We start from the raw sequence: 22,568 nt of genomic DNA, 5'->3' as shown, positions 1-22,568 counted from the left end.
TTCAAAGACCTCCATATCTTTGAACTTGTAGGTCAAGGAAAAGTACTAAAAGTACTACCTGGGAGTCCAAAATGTGTGATTTCTTGTTCAGCAATGTTGCCATCTTCTTCATTTTACAGATAAGACCACCAACAGTTTCTCAGCTTCAAAGTTACCTTGACGCCTTCTTCGCTCATCCCGGTGGTGTGTTCTTCAGACAGCTGGCTTTAGGAGACTCAGAGAGTGCTTATAAAGGAGCGATACTCGCCTCAGCTGCGGCGGGAGGTTTGGCTTACACAGGATACGATGTGTTGGAGGTAACAGTTGTTGTAAATGTTATTTTTAGACATTAAGTCTGAAATAAAATTCCAACAATTATCGCAGGGTATATTAAAATTGAGTACACTTTATATTGATTAAGACTTTTTGTGACTCGTAATTCAACGAATCTTTTTTATTAATACTGTATGAAAGATATGATTGTAAATGTCTGTTTCTGTATGTGATTGTATGTAATTGGTGTAGTAGCCCCGAAAAATTAGCCCCTTTGTTTATTTGTTTATTTAATCAAAGAACATATCGCTCTGGAGGGCGGTTTTCAATGCACCCTGGGGGGCAGTCCCCAAACACAATAAAATAATAACAATACAACATAGAGTAATCGCTGAAGAAACTTATGATGTACAATCATGGGACGAATTAAAATAAGGTAACTTAAGCATGAACTTAAGTAACAGAAGAATAAGTGGTCCAAAATAGGCATACATCAAATAATACCAAATAAATCATACAGAAATCAAATGAATAATAACTTACATGTAAGGGGCCAAAGGGCATCCCAAAAAACTGAAACTGAAATTATACATTCAATAAGCTTCATTAAAACTCAAGGCTATTTCACCTGTTTAGTAGATTATACATAATTATAGGAAAACCAATAAGTAAGGAAACTGTTACATTAAGTACACTGTATATGCTGGAAACATATTAAAAACTCTTTACAAAGTCATCTTGACCACACAGGACATACTGCTTCAATCTTTCCTATGATGAAATTTGCAATGCAGTGGAATAATGGTTCTGTCCTTGGTGCTGAAAGCATAGTGGAGTGGTTGTTGTTATCCAGAACTGCACTTTACCCAGGGCCATGCTCAGGCATGGTTCTGGATGGCCCATGCATATCCAGAAGACCAGATCCATGGATACATGTACAAATGTATGTCTATTCAGAGCCATACCTAATCCTAACCCTGACCCATTCAAGCATAAAACTAGATAGGCATGATTCTGGATACAATAATTTCATCTATATGTAGTATATGCCATGCAAAGAATAACTGTTATTTACTAGCTTTTTCAGCAATATGAATGTATTTTTGCATATTTTGGGGGCATGATTACTAGTAGATAGAATGAATGTTTGATTGATTGATTGATGTTGCTGTACAGATTGTGGACATGATAACTGAAGCACTAAGCATGGTGGACCCGGATGATGTTGAGAGCATCAATGGCGTGGCACTATCTACTTTCCTAACCACAGTTGTGCCCCAAATGGTGTCCGGAAAATCTCAGGTATGTACATATCAATAATACACTCCTGCAGTTCCAACTAAAACTGGGATCAGTGTGTGTGACTGTTAAGCTTTGTACTTGAACACAGTTTTAACTACATCTTTTTGTCAGGGTCAGTTGAATACTTTAAAAACTTTTCAACTGACCCAGACAAAAATATGCTCGCTAAGTAATTCTGGGGTGATCCCTGATGCAATTTGGCATTTCATGAGAAAAAATCCTCTCAGACTAGTATTATTAAATGACTGACTTCTGGCCACAGACCACTATTTCCAACAACATTGGAACATACTATCATGCAAGTTCATCTGTGTTGGTAGTTACATGTTTAAAGTTAAAACTTTTGATTCAATACAAAGAGATCTCTCACCTAGAGCTTTCGACCAGTCACTCTAGATCTGGTCTTCCTCAGTAGACTGACCCAGTGAAGCCTGACCCATTGAAACATATCGGTAAACATATAAGAACTGAGCTGTCAAAAATCACCTACTCGAGTGTTCAACTATTTCAAACTTACATTGTCCATTTATTCCAAAAATCTCATATTTTGACCAGCGAAAAGAAGTACGATACATGAAAACATTGAGATCATGACCATTGTCATTGCGTTTAGAGCTCTACCAGGCAGCCAAAACAAACCTATAAGCCAGTTTTTTCAACAAAATAGAAAATTAAATGACTCTCCAGCTAGAAAATACGAGCATTTATCCACACATACCAAGAAAAAAAATCGATTTTCAGATGGTTAGGAAACACTCATCAAAAGGGTCTCATAATGGCCCTTCTATGCCTGCGGGAAATAGTGACCTTTACCCTTATCCTTTAGGTCCTAGCTGCTGCTTCTTTACGGGCGGCTTTTGAGAGGACCAGGGAGCTGGTAGGAAACACCACTGATGGGGTGACTTCGGTGGAGGTGGTCAACAAACTAGCAGCCTTCATGTTCTCTGGTCAGTCCTGACGTGCTTTTTACTCATTCTTTCTTTGCAAAATCATGCCCAAAGGCTAATTCCATACAGTCAAAAATACTATTCGGTACAACACAATAATAGGAGACAGACAACTACTATCTCGGAAAGGTAGTGGATAATGAATAGTCCCAGATTTCTGCATAATGAGTGGGTTTTGTCATCAAAGTTGAAACGTGGTGTTTTGGTGATCTTTTAAATGATGAAAGGATGGAGAAATTGTAGTAACTGTCTGAAATAATATGTTTCTGTCGGTCTAAGAAAAACTGTGATCCAACATATTTAATGCAGCTTTTAACAAAGTAAAACTTGCATGATGACACATATATTTTCAATGTCAATGTCAATGTTGGGAAACTGATCGTACAACTTCATCACTCAGGTGTCACATCATGGAACTAGAAAGGGCCTATCACCTCGAAAAATCTATGCCCCTTGCAGGAGTCAACCAAAATAAAGGCTACGGTCGGTAAACAGGAAACACAACATTTTCCCCCTTAGCCTACGTAAGTATACATGTAGTAAGAAACCTACCTTATGTTCCTACATCCCCTTTAGGAACTGTGAACGTGCTATCAGCTTCATCTGTGTTGGCTGGAAAGGAACATCTTGCTGGGAAATCCTTCAGTGCTGATCTTGCCTATGTAAGCAAATTTTCCCTCCATTGTCATCCACAAATATGTTAACATACCATACATACATTTGGCTACATAATACAATGCAGAAGTGGAAAGGATCCCTGAAATTCAAATCCAAGCCAAGAGATACGTACACATTGCATATTGCTACCATAAAAGCAAAATACAAACAATTCCATATGAGTCAGTGGTCCACGTCTAAGTATTAAAAAACTAAAGAGTTCTGTACTGTAGTAAGATTTACCATAGTCCAGTCAACATGTCATTGAGTAAAGACTATTAGCTGTAAACACATACAAAAATTGACATGTATCTTATGATGTGTCTCAATCTCTAGTGTCAAGAAGCCACTGCGATTGCTTTCCAAGCCTTGGACATTCTGGACGACATTTATCTAAACAAGCTAATGCCTGACTTCTCAGATCCAGAAATTTTTGCAGATCATTCCATGTCCAAGGTACTGTAGTCTTGTCTATTTCGTTTTTTTTGTATGTTCAAACCTAGAAGCATTAGTTGATTGATTTTGTCCCATTTCTTGTTGAAGCAAGGTGAGCAAAATTATTTTAGCACATGGTGGACAAAAGAAACCAGTCTGCTAAAATAGGTTCAGTCAACATACTACTCAAGCATATATTGACAGCTTAACATGTAAAAAATGATAATGAATTGTATACCATAAAACTAGTTATTATGTTAACCGAAGGAAAACATATTGTTTTTGCTGCGTTTCCTCTTCTTCTTCCGTTCCAAACACTAACCTCTGACCTGGCAAATGGCCTGATTTGTTGACGTCTGTCACCATGGTATCTGGTATATATCAACTATATAGCAGGAGGGATTACCCTGTCTGACCATACATATGAATGTATTTGAGTAAGAATTAACAGAACAGACCATATGCGAAGGTAACATTATGCAATTACTTTCCAAATGTAACCTTTCTAGTTAATTTTAACACTATCTAGATGTCTCTTCTAGCTTTTTACTATATACATGTATAATCAATTCTGTGCTCAGGTCCACATCAGAATCAAACGTGAAAATCGGACGAGGCTCGCGGAAAGAGTGTACCATGTGAAAGGAGACAGTGACTCACTGGTCAGGGTTTCTTCATTTCCTGACCTGATGGGGGATTCATGCATAAACAGCACTGTGGGAATTCAGGTAATACTGCTTCATTCCTAGTCATAATAAAAACAGCCATTGTGATAGTACATTGGTTTGAACAATATAAGTAATGAAGAAATGTCTTATTCAGCTTTATGCTTTATCCAAGTAAGTTGTGCTATCAGCATGAGTACTCGTATTACAAGCTCATGAGTATTACATGTTATTTTGCTTTGTGTGTTTGTTTCTACTTCACATAAAGGTAGATGGATAAGGTAGATGAATATCTACCTATAGATGCTAACTTTAAAGATGGATAATTGCTAGTGCAATTACTGAATCAGATTCTGCAACAATAACGAATTAAAGTCTTAAACTGGTCACTGCTGAACCTGACCCCACGTGGAAGCGCCCTAGAGGTCGTCCCAGAAGGCGATGGGAGGATCTGCCCATCAAATACCTGAGGAGAGTGGGCGTCACCAAGGACTCCTGGAGAGTCCTCGCTGCTGACAGAAGCCTCTGGAGACAGCTGTCTACGGCCTCCATGCTTCTACCCTGAAGCCCGCGGATGATTGATTGATTGATTGATTGATTTGACAAAAACACACTTTTTTTCTCAGTTTCTAGAATCAAACTTTAACCCTTACGAGTACTCCAACAACTCGCACGAGATCGGCGCTGACGTCACAGGTCTGGGAGTGAAGTGTGGGAACCGGACTCTTCCGGTTTCCGGTCTGAGCGAGCCCATCGACATTTTGACGAGGAGGTCTAAGAACGACAGTATCTCCGAACTGATCTATGTCTTTAAAGCATCGGAACCACTTGGGAACATGGCAGTAGGTTTAAAGGTTTACGGTCCTATAGCCCCTAATGTATACTGTAGGGGGAGTAAAGTTTTCACAGTGGCTAAGGCCTTGTCAGGTTTTATGGAATTCAAAGCAGACTGTAGTATTCCTTTCTACAATAGGGTATATTATTCGCCCTATAAATAGGGCAAATAATGAAATGTACATTGATTCGCAATTCATTAACTTGTATTAAGTTTACTGCCATTGATCAATAAATAATTCTGAGAGTCTGAATAAAGTTATACAGTAGTGTTTTACAGTTTTTGTTTAGATTTCTGTGTTTCATGTACAATGTAGATCACACTTGGTCAGCTTTGCCTTTACCTCTTCTGAGCATGAATGAACAATGAAAATTGTGCTTTCCCAGAAATACCACATCGGATCATTTGAGCAGGAAGTCGGCGGCTTATTAATATGCATAAGGCAATATCTGTTTTGAATCGGGGCATGATACAGCATTTAGAGATTTCGCTTTTCATGTCACATAAATGAAAAAAAATCATTCTTCCAGCTAAGCATCAAAATGTATTTTTGTCACAGATTTTTCAGTTCTTTGTGAGGACAAACCGCTCAGCATTAAGCCTGGAGCTGGACTTCAACAATACCCTCTACCCGCCAGACGTTACCATGTTTCTCCGCAAGGAGGCGCCACCAACACCAGCGGAGTTCGACTGGACGGCGTCACTGCCCGTTCCCGATGAACAGATGGTGTACATTCCATGGACAAACGGAACAAAGCTGACCTCAAACCCCTACCATTGGCTGCTCTCACCAGAGGAAGTCAACATCACCAGTGACGATGTGGAGAACATGACAAACTATTTTGTTGGTAAATGCCTTTAACTTAGTAGATTCACTCACTCACTGACTCACTCACTCATTGACTCATGACTTTGGAAAAATAAAAATACCATTCAGGTTCTGAATCATGCTCATATTTTGGCACCAATAGTTGTCTTTGTAGTTGCTACAGCTGCGATATATGGTTGAAGACGGAACTTCACTCGCTAGTGCCCCCACTTCGAACACCACCGCCTCTCAGAAGTTCCACACTGAAAGCTTATTTCCTAGAATAACATCACTATGGAATAAACTACCACGTGATTGTTTCCCATATGGGTATAACATTAAACTTTTCAAGTCTCAGGTCAACAAACATCTGTCCTCACTGGCTGTACAGTAACACAAAACATGTCGAGTTTCTCTCATGAGCCTTATTTCATGATGAATCATGGAGTAAATAAAGAAAAAAAGACTCCTTGAATTTTTATTTCAGGTGTACAACTTGGCTCTGAGCAGGACCTGGGGAGGGGAGACGTTGTGAACTTCACCCTGTATGTCTTTGAAACATCCTGCGTTTATTTTGACGAAGAACTCCACTTGTGGCAAACTGATGGTTGTGAGGTAGATAAAGGCATGATCCTTCCGTTACTTCTCTGCTTTCAACAACATTACGTACTTTCCTAACATGAAAACGAAGGGTCACCACTTAATACATCTGTTTGAATGGCATTTCATTGGAAGTTTACAGTATACACTGACAGTCAAACCTATATTAGTGACCACCTCTGTATAAAATACCAGCTGAACATTGTTGCAAGTTTTTGATGGTCTTTCAGATAATTTTTTGTCAAATTCTATATAGTTCCCATCAGTCTACTGCAAGTAATTAAAGTTTTCGTTTAGTCCATTATTTGCTAACTATAAATAGATAAGGTTCACAGTATTACCATTTACATGTTTGGTAATGCCAGGATGCCATGGCCTTATTAATGTTTTACTGCACTGTATAAAGAAATACAAGAATACAATTTGTGCTTTTTCCTTAACACTAAGCAACCCTTTACACATCAATTGTACAACTTTAGGTTGGCCTGATATCTAACACTAGTCACATCCACTGCCGCTGCTACCATCTGACAAAGTTTAGTGGCTTTGTCGCGCCGAACCCCTTAAACATCGCAGAGGCTCTGTCAGCCAACGTTCTGGAAAACCCATCAGGACTGGTGCTGGTTCTGACTGTGTTTGCAGCCTATCTCATGGGCATCGTTTGGGCCAGGAAGTCTGATAGAAGGGATGTAGTGAAGGTATGCAGGGTAGATAACTTTTGACTTTGTGCAAAATCTTGAGATGTTTTGAATAAATCTTGAGATAAATAGCAACCATTTATTTTTCACGAGCCGGCGTTTCGATGACCGTCTGTCATCTTCGTGAAAAATAGATGGTTGTGATCAAAGAACTTTGCTATTCATTCGTTTACCAACCTGATGAAATTATTTACAGATATAAATCTTGAGATGTTTTAGGCATATCTTAAGATAGTTTAAGAGCATCTTGAGATCTTAAGTGGTAGGATTTTTTAAAGCATATTGAGATGTTTTCAAATAATCCTTGATAAAATTGATAAAATGTAGTGGACATTTAGAAAAAGCCCCAGGTGTTGTGTGGAAAGGTTTTGAAATGTTATGGAAAATCTTGAGATGTTTTGACCAGATCTTGAAATGTTTTAGAGCAATCTCAAGATGCTTTGAGCTTAAAGGCTGTGCCTTATGTTTTCATTGAGTGCTCATTTTACACCGGTATGATTGTACTATAATTTTGGTAAAATATCACAATTCATTGTCAGTTGTAATTCATGTGTTCTAGGCTGGGATTGGGATTCTGCCTGGCCACAAACTGAACCCCAGACAGGACTGTCAGTACCTCATCACTGTTTACACTGGCTTCAAGGGGAACTCTGGGACAACTGCAGAGGTAGGGCTGTAGGTTTGGTTGGTATCCCATAAGCGAGTGGCACAACCCACTGTACTTGCAACTGCGTACTGTCTACTACGTGCAAAAACGTGGTCAAATTTGTGGGATCCGTAAGTGGTGAGTACAGCCTCCGTACGGAATCCTACTGATTTGGGTGAACGCAGACTGGCCGTAGAACTTTAAGTACGTGCAAAACTTTCTTTGCGTTCGGGCTACAAATCCATCCAGTCTGTACAAATAAAAGCCCTCAAAACTGGTTGTGGCGGGCTAAATAAAAGTGCTGTGGAACTGTGCAGATGTCTGACTGACGGATGTCTGCTGTGTGAAAGATGCTGGTTACCTGATGATTACACCCACTCTACTATATACACCTGGTTCAGTTTTGTACTGTCATATCTGTCTAAAATAGATACATGTGTAGACTGTCTGTGGTAGACAGAGACAGAGTAATTAAATGCTGCGATCAATGGAACAATTATCTAAAGAACCACCAAAATGTGAAAATGTTGTTACCTTTCTAGTTATGTTTATCTCTATGTTGGGTCCAATGTTCCCCCTAGGTAACTATTGTCCTGTGCAGCCAAGACCATGAAAGCCCTCCCTTCACACTCAGTGACCAGAAGAGGATCTTGTTCGAGAGGGGCAGCGTGGATTCCTTCCTCGTGTCGACGTCTCAGCCGCTGGGGGCCCTCCGCTACATCCGTGTGTGGCACAACAACGGAGGGTACAGTCCAGGATGGTCAGCATCTTTCTTCAACACAACCAAGAGTGCATAAATTATGTAGCAAATGATTCAATGGGCCATGTGCTATGATCATCAGGGCAATGATTATGTATAGCCGTTATTGTTACATTCATGACCTCCAGGCTCACAAATACATGACAACGAAATTTTTGGCAACTTGAAAACACTGATTGGCTTCATTGACTTGGATGATCTTTCAGATGATATTCTGATTCATTTACTTTTAAGAGGTTTTTCTTTTATGTCAACAATGTACAATACTCAAATACTACTAAATGTACATCCTTTTTTGTTAGAATCAAAAATTGTTTTTTTTTGTAATAACTTGATTAATCCTGTCAGTATTTATATATTTGTTTCACTTGTTCATTTATTAATTATTGTGTTCAACTTCTATATGAAAACTCGTGCTTTGCTTGCTTGTATTACGTATTGTCTGGTGGCGACATGAATATAAGTGTATAACTTGAGTGTGTCGCCACCACGTCTTGTTACTGTATGTTTCAATAAAAAAAACTACATGACACATTATGTAATAGTAGCATGTAGACATTGACACTTAGACTTCTAAATCCTAACATGAGTTCTAAAACTTTGCTATACTATTAGGTTTGCATGGCTTCTTCCTGCCTGTGTTGGGGATGTTGGATATTCATGTTTTGTACTTTTGCCTCTATTTGCCACACATTGGTTGCAGGTTTCTGAGCCAGATTGTAGTAACCAACCGAGGAAACAACACACCAAACTACTTCATTTGCAACAGGTAAGAAAACTTGAGACTCAGATATGGCACTGTATGTAACGTTATACTGGAGTGATGCAACGGAATATTGTTGGCATTCTTCTGTCTTCTGATGCAATGGATAGTCTTTAAAATAACAATGGTTTAGACTTGACTTTTGCTCCAATGACATTGGCTAAAAATGCATTTGGTTTCAAAGGCATTTAGTGCGATTTCAGGACCTGTAAAACAATGAATATTGTGATGAGGAAATCTATCTTATAATGACATTGACTGCATACCGTTTCGTAGCTTGACTGACATTTCTTTCTTAACTCATTTTCCTCACCATTTAATACTTGAAGTGTTTGAAATAGCCCCAAAACAAGCCATGTGAAAAGTCTCTTTATTCTTTGGGAAACAAGTACCCGTTTTCCATCCGTGACATTGTGACTTTACCTCGCACATATCAGAGCATCATACGATAACGGATTCATCTTACTACATTAAAAGAATGACAAGAAAATTATCTTTGAAAATTCAGTTTCACTGCCCTGAAATTGCATTGGATCCCTTTAACACTAATCGTATTGATGTCACGAGTTAATTGGTTTTAAAATTTTAAAATTTCCTCCCAAAGATGGTTTGCTCTAGACAGAGATGACGGGAACATCAGTCGAGTCCTTATTGAAGCTGATCCAGAAGAGATGAAGAAATTTCGCAACTTGTTCCTGGCCAAAAGTTCAAGGTAGACTTTTTTCTGTGTTGTGACTTGTGACGAATCAACCCACTAATTTTCCATTTATGAAATGCGTGTCTAACAGATCAACCAATTCTTTAATACTTTGAAAAAATTACTAATACGGTATACTTGTTGGTTTAAGGATAACATAGATTTAATGTACGGTTTTGTTTCTCCTCAAATTAACAACATTACAGATGAAAGTGATATTTAACACCTTAAATTAGTATCTATTGTAATTAAAGCTTTATTTAGCCCATATGGATAAGAACATGCAATGCCAGCAACAAATATTCAATAACAACTGGTTAACTGACCTTTATGACAATTATTATCTCTGAAATATGGTACATAGTAAATTACTAGTATTATACTTACCTTCACAGAGGGAAAATCTATTGTTGTTGCTCTGTTTGTTCCTCTCATAACAAATAAAGTCAGTGACCTGGACCATACGTTTGTCACCATGGAAATCAGTGCTGTAGCACCCTGTGGTGTTGGGTTACATTTTGTAGCAGGACAGAGCTAGATTGGCTGCTCACCATATATTATATTACTGCGTTTGAGTAACAATAAACAGCAGTAGTTTGCTGGGCTAGACCAATTGTGAAGGTAAATATTTTGAATTTGCTTTGCAAATGTTACCCTTCTAGTTTTTTTTCTTATTGCCACACAGGGACATGAATGACGGCCACCTGTGGTTCTCCGTGGCGGGCCGGCCGGCGCGCAGTCCGTTCAGCCGAGTCCAGCGGCTGTCCTGCTGCCTGACGCTGCTCTACAGCACCATGGTCACCAACATCATGTTCTTCGGCCGTGGGGACGACTTTGACCCGCCTGAGCCAATCAGAATTGGCGGTATAGAGATCGACCCACCGATATCCCTTCCGCAGGTATGGTGTTGTGGACTCTTAGGAACTGTTGTTAGTCTATATTAGCTGGATGTGCATGTCTTTAAATGCTAAAAAAATGTTTCTGGAACTTGTGACTATGCGAGAAGCCTAGAATTTCTAAAAATAACATCTTTTTCTTGCAGCTGTATGTTGTTAGAATCAGTTACCTAATAGTATGTTGATTAGCGTCTTTTCCTTTAAAAATGTTTACCCTTGTTCATTGTGTTAAACCTCGTTGTTTTTACCGGTCACATGTTGTATGTATGCGCAACTGCTGATAATACAATCATTTTTTTTTATTTAGCAGCATGGAAGAAGAAGAATAATATTATTGTTTGACAGGTGCACTTCCAGACATACATAAGTAATGAGGTACCGTTATGAAACATAAACTATAAAATTGTTATACTTCGTACGTAGTAATCATTGATTGTAAATGTTTCAGATCATGATAGGTCTACAGAGCGCTGCAATCATCATGCCTGTCAACTTGATCATTGTCTTCCTGTTTCGAAACTCTGGTTCCCGTTCCTCTGTTGAAAATGAAAAGACAGCATCGAGGAATAATGTGTCTTTGAAAAGTCTGACCAAATGTTTGCCTCAAAAGAAACAAAATGACAAAGAAGCAAGCAAGAAACGGAATGAGCCTCCTTCTTTGTGGCACCGCAAAGAGAAAGATACAGTGCAGAAGAGGCAATATCACGATTATTCCGAAAAATACCTCTGCAAACGACCAATTCAGCTGTCTTTTGATGAATCAGTCGATGCTGGCAATGAAACAGATCCGGAGGATGTTGATACAATACAAAACTCCTCACTACCTTGGTGGTCTGTGTACATAGGTATGTTTTATCTCGTTGAGTTATTTTGTTATCAAAATGGGTTAATTCCATCACAAAAATAAGATTCACTGTTTAAAATAAGATTCACTGTTTAAAAATCAGCGCTGGAAAAGGATGAAAACATTGTGTAGGCAATGAAAGCAGCTGTAAAATTAAGTTGAGATTCCCTTGGAAGCATGTATCTGTCTCTCTATCAGTATAGCCGGTATAACCGCAATTCAGTGTAACACACCAACACATATAAATTAAATAAAAAGTGTGTTCATGATTACGTCTGTCATCACTGCCACAGGTTACTTTCAAATTGTCGAATTGCTCTAGAGCATGTCCAAGTGCAATCATTACCTGTTCCTAAACTATGCTTTCGTTACACGTACAGTGCCTGAAATGCTATGTTTTAGTTACATTTTATGTTATCTTTCATGTATGCAATGCAAAGGCCACACCAATTTAATTTGTTGGTTCTCGGATTCGCTTATTCATTTTTTCTTATTTGCAAACAAAATAGATTCTGGTTCTCAATCAAGTCAAAAATGCTCAAATTTTGCACCCAACAGTTGAGGAAAGTCACTTCTTCCTAGTTGCTACAGTTGTTTTTTTATCTATCAATGAAGTGGTCGGATTGAAAGTTCAGAAGTCATTGTTTGAATATTGTGTTGACTTCGTGGCTCCAATTGTAACGTTTGGGGCTATGATAGGATGCCTATAGACCTGCTTTTATTTTTATTTATTTTTATATTTTTTTCGCTTGTCGCTTCATATTTGTTCTGAAAAAAAATCCGAGAACCAACAAATTAAATTGGAGTGGCCTAAAGTGTGACAATAAGTTTCCCGCCTTCTGTACAGGCTGGTTGCTTGTCTGGTCGGCGAGTTTCCTGGCTGCGTTCTTCACCGTGCTGTACAGCCTGAGTTTCGGACGTGCGAAGGCGGAGGCGTGGCTCGTCACTTTCCTGACATCATTCCTGACCGACCTGTTCCTAATACAACCCTTCAAACTGATGCTGGTGGCTGTGCTGTTTGCTCTACTGGCAAAGGTACTACTAGTCACAACCTCTGCAAAAGGACCAACCTGCCATTGATATACATTCAAAGTCAAACCTGCACTTAGTGACCACCTCTGTATAAAGACCACCTGACCATTGACATACAATCAAATCTGTACTAGTGACCACCTCTACATAAGGACCACCTGGACATTGAACAATTGATATACATGTACTGTCAAACCTGTAATACTCACTACCTCTGCATAAGGACCACCTGGCCATTGATATACATGTATATGTAGAGGCAAACATGTACTATTGACTATTCCAGCCTATATTAGGGCCACTTGCACTACTCTGTGACCACATTTTAGTGGTCCATTAGATCATTGTTACCATTTCCCAAGATACATTATGAGCCCTGTTTATAGTGACCACCCCTCTGCTTTGACCATGTTCTTGAGTTGGATTTAGCAATAATAGTTACCATCAGTAGTGAATTCCAGTTAAGGCTTTGCTGGCATTTTCTACAATTTCAGACTCCAACATTTCATGCATTTATAGACAGTGGAATATGACTGTATGATACGTTTTTGTGGCGGTGTCACATATTGCTTAAATAATGTGTGCTTTTGGCATGACGATTTGGTATTCTGAATTGGACTAGAGTTTCCGAATCTTTCATTTTTTTTGTGACAGAAACCTGTAGAAGATGAAGACCCAGTACCTACACCACTGCATCAGGATGAAGAGTATCTAGAGGAAAACACAAACAGTCAGGTATCTTTTATTACTTTACTTTATTACTTACAAAGGAAAATATGTGGTGCTTATAAAATAGCTCGTTTGCATTATGCAGGCCTCAAAATTGTTCCAAAAATTAATGACAATAGTCTCGAACTGAGGATGAATTGTCCCAACCTGTTTTTCGGGAAGTATGTATGACAAAAACTTGAAGACGACTTTATTTGAGAAATTTGGGGAGCTTTTCCGGAGCTAAAAGTCAGGAAGCGTGCATGATCAACAAAAGAAGGGCTCAGACATTCTGATGTTGATTAATTTTTCTGTTGTCCCGAAAGTGTCCCAAAGAGACTTTTCAGTTGTCCCGGCCTAATGTTTAGTGGTCCGTGGCCATCGGGACACCATTAATTTCGAGCCCTGATTATGTTGTTTTTTTAAGTTCCAAAGCTGTGCTAACCTTCATGACTCTACCAGAGAATGACAGGACACGAAAAGAAAAAAAAAGTCAATATATCCTAACACTTCATAGATATATTAAAAACATCACTTTTTCATACGATCTGATTTGTCTTTCTTCAAGGTGGTGAGAAATGGTACAAGACTGTGGCGGACGGCTACGGGATGGGCACGGTATTTGTGGACAGAGGAATCTAAAACCTCAGACCAACTCAACGAACGGGTAAACTTTGGTTTTTAACTTTTTATCTTTGCCTGGCAAGATACTACTGTCCATGTCAGAAAGAGAGTGACAATGATCTCTATTGGTTCAAAGCTCAACAAACAATGGCTAGAGAAGACAAATTCTGATGTGTTACACATCTTACTGGTTCAATGAATAGTACAAATGTACAATGGACAGTACAGTTACTGTGCAGCATGCATGTTGGGTGAGCAACACAGTCGGGATTCAAACTCCCAACCCCTTGCTCCAGAGGCAGGGTTACTAGCGACTGAACTCTACATGCTGCTAAGAAGGCAAAAAATCATTTGTCCAATGTTTTAATCAATGGTATCCATACCATTACAGACTCCAGAACTCGTGCACTCCAATTCTCCATCAGATGAAGCTGACCTGGCCAAACAACGAGCTGTGAGCTTAGAAAGAAGTAAGAGGCGCAAACAGGTCCTAGAAGTCTTGCTATTTGGGCTTTTCGTGACTGTGATCATGGTGACATCATACGGCGAAAGAAGCTCCTTGGCTTTCCATGTTACTAAGAATGTACATCGGCTACTCTCGGAGAGCGGCGACATTGGATTTTCTGAGGTATGGACCAGGGGCTACTTTTGAGCTTACATTTTGTAGATGTTACCTGTCGATTCAATTTAAAGGTAAGAATATTGGTGACGTTTTTTAAATCTCTATTTATATTCCAACATGTAATCACAAGACGCGGTGACAAGTTTTTTTCAACTTATATTATACCGCCACCAACACGGGACAATACAATACTCGTTTACTTGAGCGAAGTGAGGGAAGTCGTGTAAAGTGCCTTTACCAAAGGCACAAGGTCGGTGGCATGTCAGGACTCGAACCCAGGACCTGTTGGTTCCGAGTTGAGCACTCTGCCGCTACGACCGATCGATCTGTATGGCATCTCTAAGTAGATACTTGTCAACAAAACGAAGGATAATCTTAGGCTCCCTAGTGGGTGGTTTTCTATGGTGAGTGCAGCATACATTTCGGGTCTGATATCTTTTGACCTTTGCTAGATTAAGGACATCCCGTCGTTCTGGACTTGGGTGACAACTGGGTTGATTCCTGCTACCCGTGCAGCCCAGTGGTACAACGGTAGGCCCTCTAAGGAGGCTGCGATTCTGGAGGACATGTTAACCCATCCACTGGGTCCAGTACAGCTTCGACAAGTGCGACTGACTCCCGGTGAGTCCATGTACAGCTTCTCTGTACAGCTTGTCTATTCTATTTCTCATAATCCTTCATCGAACTTGCCTCAATCATAGCAGACTGAGATTTTCTTTAAGATACTGGAAATGTACACATTGAATTTGCACAGACATTTTCTTTGATGTCATAGTGCTACTTTCTGTGTAGTGCATGAAATGTGGTAGAAACTACTTGCTAAGAAAGAGTGACATCTTAACGTAGGTACATATGCTACATTAGGTACAGGTCATAAAACAGTTCTAGGTACAATTACAGTGATGTAAGAGTCTTTAAGTTACTACATCTATAAGGGCCAGCGCATGCTAGTATAATATTGATCTGAATATGGAACTTCTCAAACTTTTCCCAGGGAAACATTGTGAACCTCCCAAGCAAATAGCTAGCCTAATGCCTCGCTGCACTGTGGCATACTCCATTGATGTTTCGGATACACGTAACTACACGGAAAACTGGAACAAAACTTCTAACACCACAGACGATCTGTTTTGTATTTCAACACTAATCGCCAACAATGCAACCACATCACCCAGGAACTGTTTGGAAGCAAGCAACCCATGGAGTTACACATTTGCCTCTGTCACTGATGGTAATGTTTGACTCTTTAGATATGCTGGACCTTTTTGTACATTTTCTTTAATATCTTTTCACATCATCATCATCATCTACTGTATTCTGCGTCTACAGTCGTATGGAAATGTCCTGAAGTCGCATTCAGTCTTTCTTTATCTCTTTCCACCGTGTCGTCTGCCTCGCGAACTCTCTATGCTGCTTGACTTTCTTTTCTGTTGTGGGAGGGTCTAGCCCTCTGCGTTTCAGGTCTCCCTTCAGTATGCTAAGCAGGTTGATACAGTGTCTCTCTTTGCGAACTTTATATCTCCTGGAGCTTAGAAATGCCAATTCCAGGGCTTTTTGTGCAGGTGTGTCTAGTGGCATTCTGAAAAGATGCCCAAATAAAGACGACTTGAGTTTCTCAACCTTTGCGGAGAGAGGTCTTGTATTGCAGATTTTGAAGACCTGTGATGGCGTGCAGGTCACAAGACTAAAATAAAACACATCCAATGTTTGCTAATTTAAAACAACTGATATAATGTAACATTCAAAGATTCATAGATGCTTAAAGTTCAGAGAATGAACATTCAGTGTAGTGTTTTCAGAGATAGTATTTGAATATAACGTCACTGGTAGGTTAACAGTCATGATTTTTTTTCTTTCACAGGTTTTCCATACTTTGGAAAGCAGGGCACCTACTTGTCCGGTGGTTACGTAACTTCTCTGGGTAGTACACAGCAGACAAGTTTAACTCGAGCGGCTTACCTTCAGAAACATGAGTGGTTAGACGACAAGACCCGGGCAGTTTTCATAGAACTCACCCTGTACAACCCGCACGTCAACTTGTTCTCTCTGGTGTCTATGGCAACGGAGTTCACCAGTCTCGGGACGGTTTACAAGGGGTCAGAGGTCGTGACCTTGAGACTTATCCAACACGACGCCATCTTGCTTCTTGTTCTCAGAGGATGTCTTGCAATTTTTATTGTCGTCTTCATGATCCGGGAAGGTGAGTTTAGAACCGTATTTGAGATCAAGACTACGATTGTCACAACCTCAGATTCAATAATTTTGATATCATATTTTATCAATTGAACTGTTTAACTTCTAAACAATTATCAATACACTGTTTTCCGAGGTTCTATGGCAATCATAAACATGAACTTTTTTCTTATTTTATGGCTGTATGGTATCAGATTGATACATAAGCATACACATGTACACACAAACACGGACAGTCACACAGATAAGTTTAATATTACACATTATTATATTGTATTCCAGGTAAGGCGCTTTTCTCTCGGCCTTTTGAGTACCTGTCGGAGTTCTGGAGTTGGGTTGAGCTTCTTGTCATTGCTGTAGGCTTCTCAGCTCTCGGCGTCTACTTCCACTCACAAAGCATCATTGACGACGTGGCAATACAGCGAGCAGCCGGAAACGCAAGTTTCGGCGCGTACAAGAGCGCTGTTGGCTGGTTCGAAGTCTACACCAACCTTCTGGGCCTTCTCATCTGCTGCGCTACACTGAAGTTTGTCCGGATTCTCCGCTTTAACTCTCACGTGTACGCCTTGTCCATGACCATGAGGCGGTCTCTCAAGCCTGTAGCACAGTTCATGCTCACGGCTGGAATCCTCATCATGGCCTTTACACAGACGGCAAATCTTATTTTTGGTGTGAAGCTTGCGGGGTACAAAAACATAACTTCCAGTCTGCAAAGCCTTTTATTTATGATGTTGGGAAGCTTTGACTTCGAGGAGTTGGAACAGGGTCACAGCTTGTTAGGCCCGCTGATGTTTTTCACGTACCAGTGCATGATGCAGTTTTTCCTGCTCAGTATGTTCATGGCTATCATTATGGACGTGTACGCAGAAGAGACGCAATCAACAAATACAGATGAGCTGAACTTTAACGCATTTGTGAAAGAATCTGCTATAAGAACAATGAAGAAAGTTCAGAACAGAAAGTCTTATAATGTTGATGACAAAAAGAACATATCAATAAAAGACAAGGGAACATTGGCGGATATGCTTGTTAAAATTGATCGCATGGTAGACCAACTTGACAATGGTTTTTATGATTAGCTCTACACGCTGGCCTTATAATTATAAGAATGACGTCTATGAGCACAATGTTCCCTTATAATTGTACCAAAAATTTGTCCTTCAGAGAAAGATTGTGTCACTACTGAATTTTCTTTTAGGATACCATAATCTAGCAAAAAATACACACAGCTCTGGATGCAATAGTTCAAATTACATTGGGTGCATAAACGTGATATGAAGTGCATTCTGTGTTAACGTTGATTGTAATATATTGTATATATAGTATATAACCTTTTTAATTCATGCCCCGACATTGTGAGCAGCCTCGTAATTCGGCCGTCAAATATGGACTTCTATGTTGTAAATATGTACCTTTGCCTAATAAACTGGTCTACCACTACTCTCACGCTATACTCTATTGTGTACACATATTTCGAGCAGGACAAAACTGTTTGCAAACCATTGCCTACTTTCCATCACAAAAGGGCCGTCCGCCCACGGCGAGGCCATCATGGTAAAGTGCCAAAAATGGTAGTATTTTCGCGCTAATCCCTGCCTGAACAATCCATAGAGCCGCAGGTCTAAGAAATTATTAAGCTTTTTGCCAATGTTGCAGTCAACGGAACTATTTCCCGTTATGTGACAAACGAAGGCTTAAGATGTAATATAAGATAGCTTTCGACACACAACATTCATTCAGAAAATTCTAATTTGGAGTAAAGTGGTGTTGGCATGGTCCATTTGTGGATGGAATAAACTTCATGATGATCAATTTCTGCAAAAGGTTGTCATGGACCAGTCCACATTTGCATCTGAAGAGATATGGAGTGAAATATGATGCAGTTGCTTGCGAATGTGGCCTTTCTGTGGTTATAAGATTTGTATATAAGCAACAGTTGAATGCCTTTGATTCTGCATACGATTGCACGCGACCTGACAAATCGATAACAAGTCCATGATGGCGTTGGCATTGAAATCCCTTCAATCTCTTCTAGTCTTCTTGATCTTTCTGGTTTTATTTATGGTAACTATTCTATGGAGCCGAGAAACCACCATATGTTATCTATCTTCGTCAATTTCGACCAAACCTTTGCCAAGCAAGTTGAAAATCCACAACAGGTAAGTTTTCTGTACTATGTGTTTATGTTTCAAGTATGCGGTGTTGCCTAGTGAGCGTATAGTTCAATCTTATCGGCGATTTCACCACCATGGTTTGTCATCCTGTGCCGTTCTTACATTCTTACTTTGTATTTATCAAATACTGTTGATATCTATCGACCGTTTTATCCTAATACTGTCATTTTACAGTTTGTTCATGAATAGATTTTGGAAACATTTCTGACCAAATTTACGTTATAATGTAAAAGTTTAATCTTTAATCTAATTTTTTACTGAGCCTTTTCAACGGTAATTTCACAACATTCAGGACCCCCTTTACCTTTCTCTCGTCTCGTCTATGTGTTGGGTATTTGCTCGCCAATGTGGGGTCCTACACCGACAAATAGAATAGCCCTTATACTTATAGACAGTGTTCGGCTGAGGGCAGCAAAAGCAAACCCAAATGTTTGCTTTTGCTGCCCTTCTGGGCATGTTTTTGTTTTAGCCGGGCCTTAAATTAGCTAAATCTATTGCGTGATTTTATAGTACAGGCATGCTCTTCAAACTACAACCTTTGATGCCCAGGGCAACACAATAAGGAAATACTTCCCACCGTTGCTTGCCCTGCAGTTGCAATAATGAATTGACTGTCATGACTACATAAACACATCCCAGACTGTCTAGCAAATGACAGGGTCAGATTATTATAAAACTGGCCATTTTTTTAACTGATTGAAAGATTTCTGTACTGTTTTTCAAACTAACATTATCATAGAATGTAGAATGATCCAAATAATTGTACTTGTCTTGGTTATTGTCTTATTCAGTCATTTAACCATGCGAAGGTAGTCAGAGTTGGACCCAGGTATGTTAGTTTACGTAAAACCGAATTTATTGGGTGTTTTCTTTAGTGCAAGCATCATATACGAAGGTGTATGATGCAGATGTAGCGATGCTTGCTAACCTGCTAATATGCCTTGTACGTTGTCATAAGAAACCTTGTACATGTACGTGGTCATGAACATGCCTTGTAGGTGGTAATAAACATGCCTTGTACGTGGTCATGAAAATACCTTGTACGTGATCATTAACATGCCCTGTACCTAGTCATGAACATGCCCTGTAGGTGGTCATAAACATGCCCTGTACGTGGTCATTAATGTGCCTCGTACGTGGTCATCAAAATACCTATTACGTGGTCATTAATATGTCTTGTACGTGGTCATGAACATGCCCTGTACGTGGCCATGAACATGCCCTGTGCCTAGTCATGAACATGCCCTGCACCTAGTCATGAACATGCCCTGCACCTAGTCATGAACATGCCCTGCACCTAGTCATGAACATGCCCTGTACGTGGTCATGAACGTGATTTCTTAATCTAAATTGATTGTTCTCATTGTATATTTACACCTTTTGAATATTTGATGGATTATCGTTTTCTTGTTATGTCGGTATTGTTGCTTTGACAAGGTAACCTGGTTAAGGTAACCTGTTTCACCATACCGCCCACTGTGGTGGAAGAGCATGATAAATATGAAATGACCTTTACCTTATCGGTGCCTTGGGCGAGACTGTCTGATTATCCCTGACTGCAGATAAGGTACGTCACGTAGGCATGGACGTCACCACTTATGGTGTGGTGAAATGATAATTTTTATTGAAACCAATTATTGACTTTAAGCCATGAATAATATTTTATATGTCGGATCATTTGTAACAACTTCTACAAACGTGTAAGAATAGCACAATTCACCTGAGACTTGTTTGGTTAATGATTGATTGATTAATTAATTGATTGATGGATGGATTGATTGGTGATGTTTACCTTCGCAGAAGGAAAACATATATTGTTTGTGCTCAGTTTTTCGACTTCTTCTGTTCCAAACGAATAAGTTAATGACCAGACGTCCGTCACCATGGTAACTGGTGCTGTAGTTACCATCATGTTTGCATCATGTAGCAGAACAGAGTTTGAGAGCTTGCTCACAGTACATAATGAATGTATTTGACTTTGAGTAAGGATAAACAGAGCACTAGTTCGTTATGCTAGACCAGGTGAACGTTAACATTTTGCATTTGCTTTGCAAACGTTACCTTTAGAGTAAAAGGCATGATCATGACCACGTACAAGGCTTGTTCCTGACCACCTACAGGGCATGTTCATGACCACGTACAGGGCATGTTAATGACCACCTACAGGGCATGTTCATGACCACCTACAGGGCATGTTCATGACCACCTACAGGGCATGTTCATGACCACCTATAGGGCATGTTCATGGCACAGGCCATGTTTAGAATGTTCATGACCACGTACAGGCCATGTTAATGACCACTGTTCATTGTCAGGGTTCATAGGGCATGTTCATGACCACGCACAGGCCATGTTTATGACCACCTACGGGCTGTTCATGACCACGTACAGGCCATGTTAATGACCACGTACACGGCATGTTCATTGTCACGTACAGGGCATGTTCATTGTCACGTACAATGCATGTTAATGACGACGCACATGGCATGTTTATGAGTAGATGCTGGTCATGTTCATAGTCACGTACAAGGCACGTTATTGACCACGTACAGGGCATGTTTATGACCACGCACAGGGCATTTTCATAGTCACGTACAAGGCATGTTATTGACCACGTACAGGGCATGTTTATGACTAGGTGCAGGGCATGTTCATAGTCACATACAAGGTATGACCACTTCCGGTCACCAACTTTGATTAATTAACCCATACTATATATTTATACATAGTCTTTTCCCCAGTCTTTCCGGTGGGGAAATGGATACAGACTGGCCAATATGGATACAGACTGCACCGAAAAGACTGGGACAAAAGACTGGCCAATCATACTGTATTACCCCCACCAAGAGATCTGCTTGTAGATTAGATAGCAGGGCAGACCCTACGAGACTGGTGTATTTTTCAATGATTAACAATAAAGTAGTGTGTGATTTTCCAACCCTTCGTTTCTGAGTGGGTAACCACTGGATTAGTTGGTTCGTAAACGACATGTCCTGCCAGGGCGAGCCTACACCGTCGCACTTCTGACAAAATTGATGACAGAGAGCTGTTATAACATCGTATATCGCACACTCTCAATGTCAGAGCCATCAGATGCAGTTATTTTTCCTTAATACAATATGTAACCTTCTTTGTTTTATAATAGGATTTTTTCTAAGGTATTGTATTGACCTTGCCTTTTAGGTTCATAAGACGGCTTCAGGCTCTACGTTCATGTTACTGGCCAGGTATTTTGCATCATAGTCGCATACCGCAAGGTAGTTTTATTCTTTAAGGGTTGGCAGCAGTGTCACGAAAGTGCTCGAAAAGTATGCGGTAAAATCTGTTCACTCATAAAATTATCTCACTAATTTCCGGATTTTGTAATGCCAGAGGCATATCTTCTATATATTATTTTTATGTATCTGAAT

At 39.8% G+C, this 22,568-nt stretch overlaps 1 protein-coding gene across 1 annotated transcript; it reads left to right on the top strand.

Annotated features, from left to right (window-relative positions):
• Nucleotides 1–3,336: 3,336 nt before the first annotated feature.
• Nucleotides 3,337–18,063, top strand: LOC109486078 (polycystic kidney disease protein 1-like 2). The gene is made up of 18 exons (XM_019789766.1): nt 3,337–3,340; nt 3,502–3,614; nt 4,175–4,321; nt 4,885–5,100; nt 5,653–5,852; nt 6,980–7,199; nt 7,759–7,866; nt 8,427–8,605; nt 9,309–9,374; nt 9,973–10,080; nt 10,751–10,964; nt 11,410–11,806; nt 12,653–12,840; nt 13,492–13,572; nt 14,561–14,797; nt 15,244–15,412; nt 16,653–16,991; nt 17,267–18,063. The coding sequence occupies exons 1-18, from the start codon at nt 3,337–3,339 to the stop codon at nt 18,061–18,063; spliced, it is 3,783 nt and encodes a 1,260-aa protein (XP_019645325.1).
• Nucleotides 18,064–22,568: the final 4,505 nt, after the last annotated feature.

Source organism: Branchiostoma belcheri, unplaced genomic scaffold (genome assembly GCF_001625305.1).
Source record: "Branchiostoma belcheri isolate BF01 breed outbred unplaced genomic scaffold, Haploidv18h27 scaffold8, whole genome shotgun sequence".
Lineage (NCBI taxonomy): Eukaryota > Metazoa > Chordata > Leptocardii > Amphioxiformes > Branchiostomatidae > Branchiostoma > Branchiostoma belcheri.
The sequence above is the reverse complement of the archived record's forward strand: the minus strand, read 5'-3'. Positions and strand labels throughout refer to the sequence as shown.

Excerpts from the sequence above, each read along its gene's own strand:
- LOC109486078 (XM_019789766.1), top strand. Across the intron at positions 5,101-5,652 it reads AACCACTTGGGAACATGGCA|ATTTTTCAGTTCTTTGTGAG; the intron begins GTAGGTTTAAAG and ends TTTTTGTCACAG. Across the intron at positions 12,841-13,491 it reads TGTTTGCTCTACTGGCAAAG|AAACCTGTAGAAGATGAAGA; the intron begins GTACTACTAGTC and ends TTTTTGTGACAG.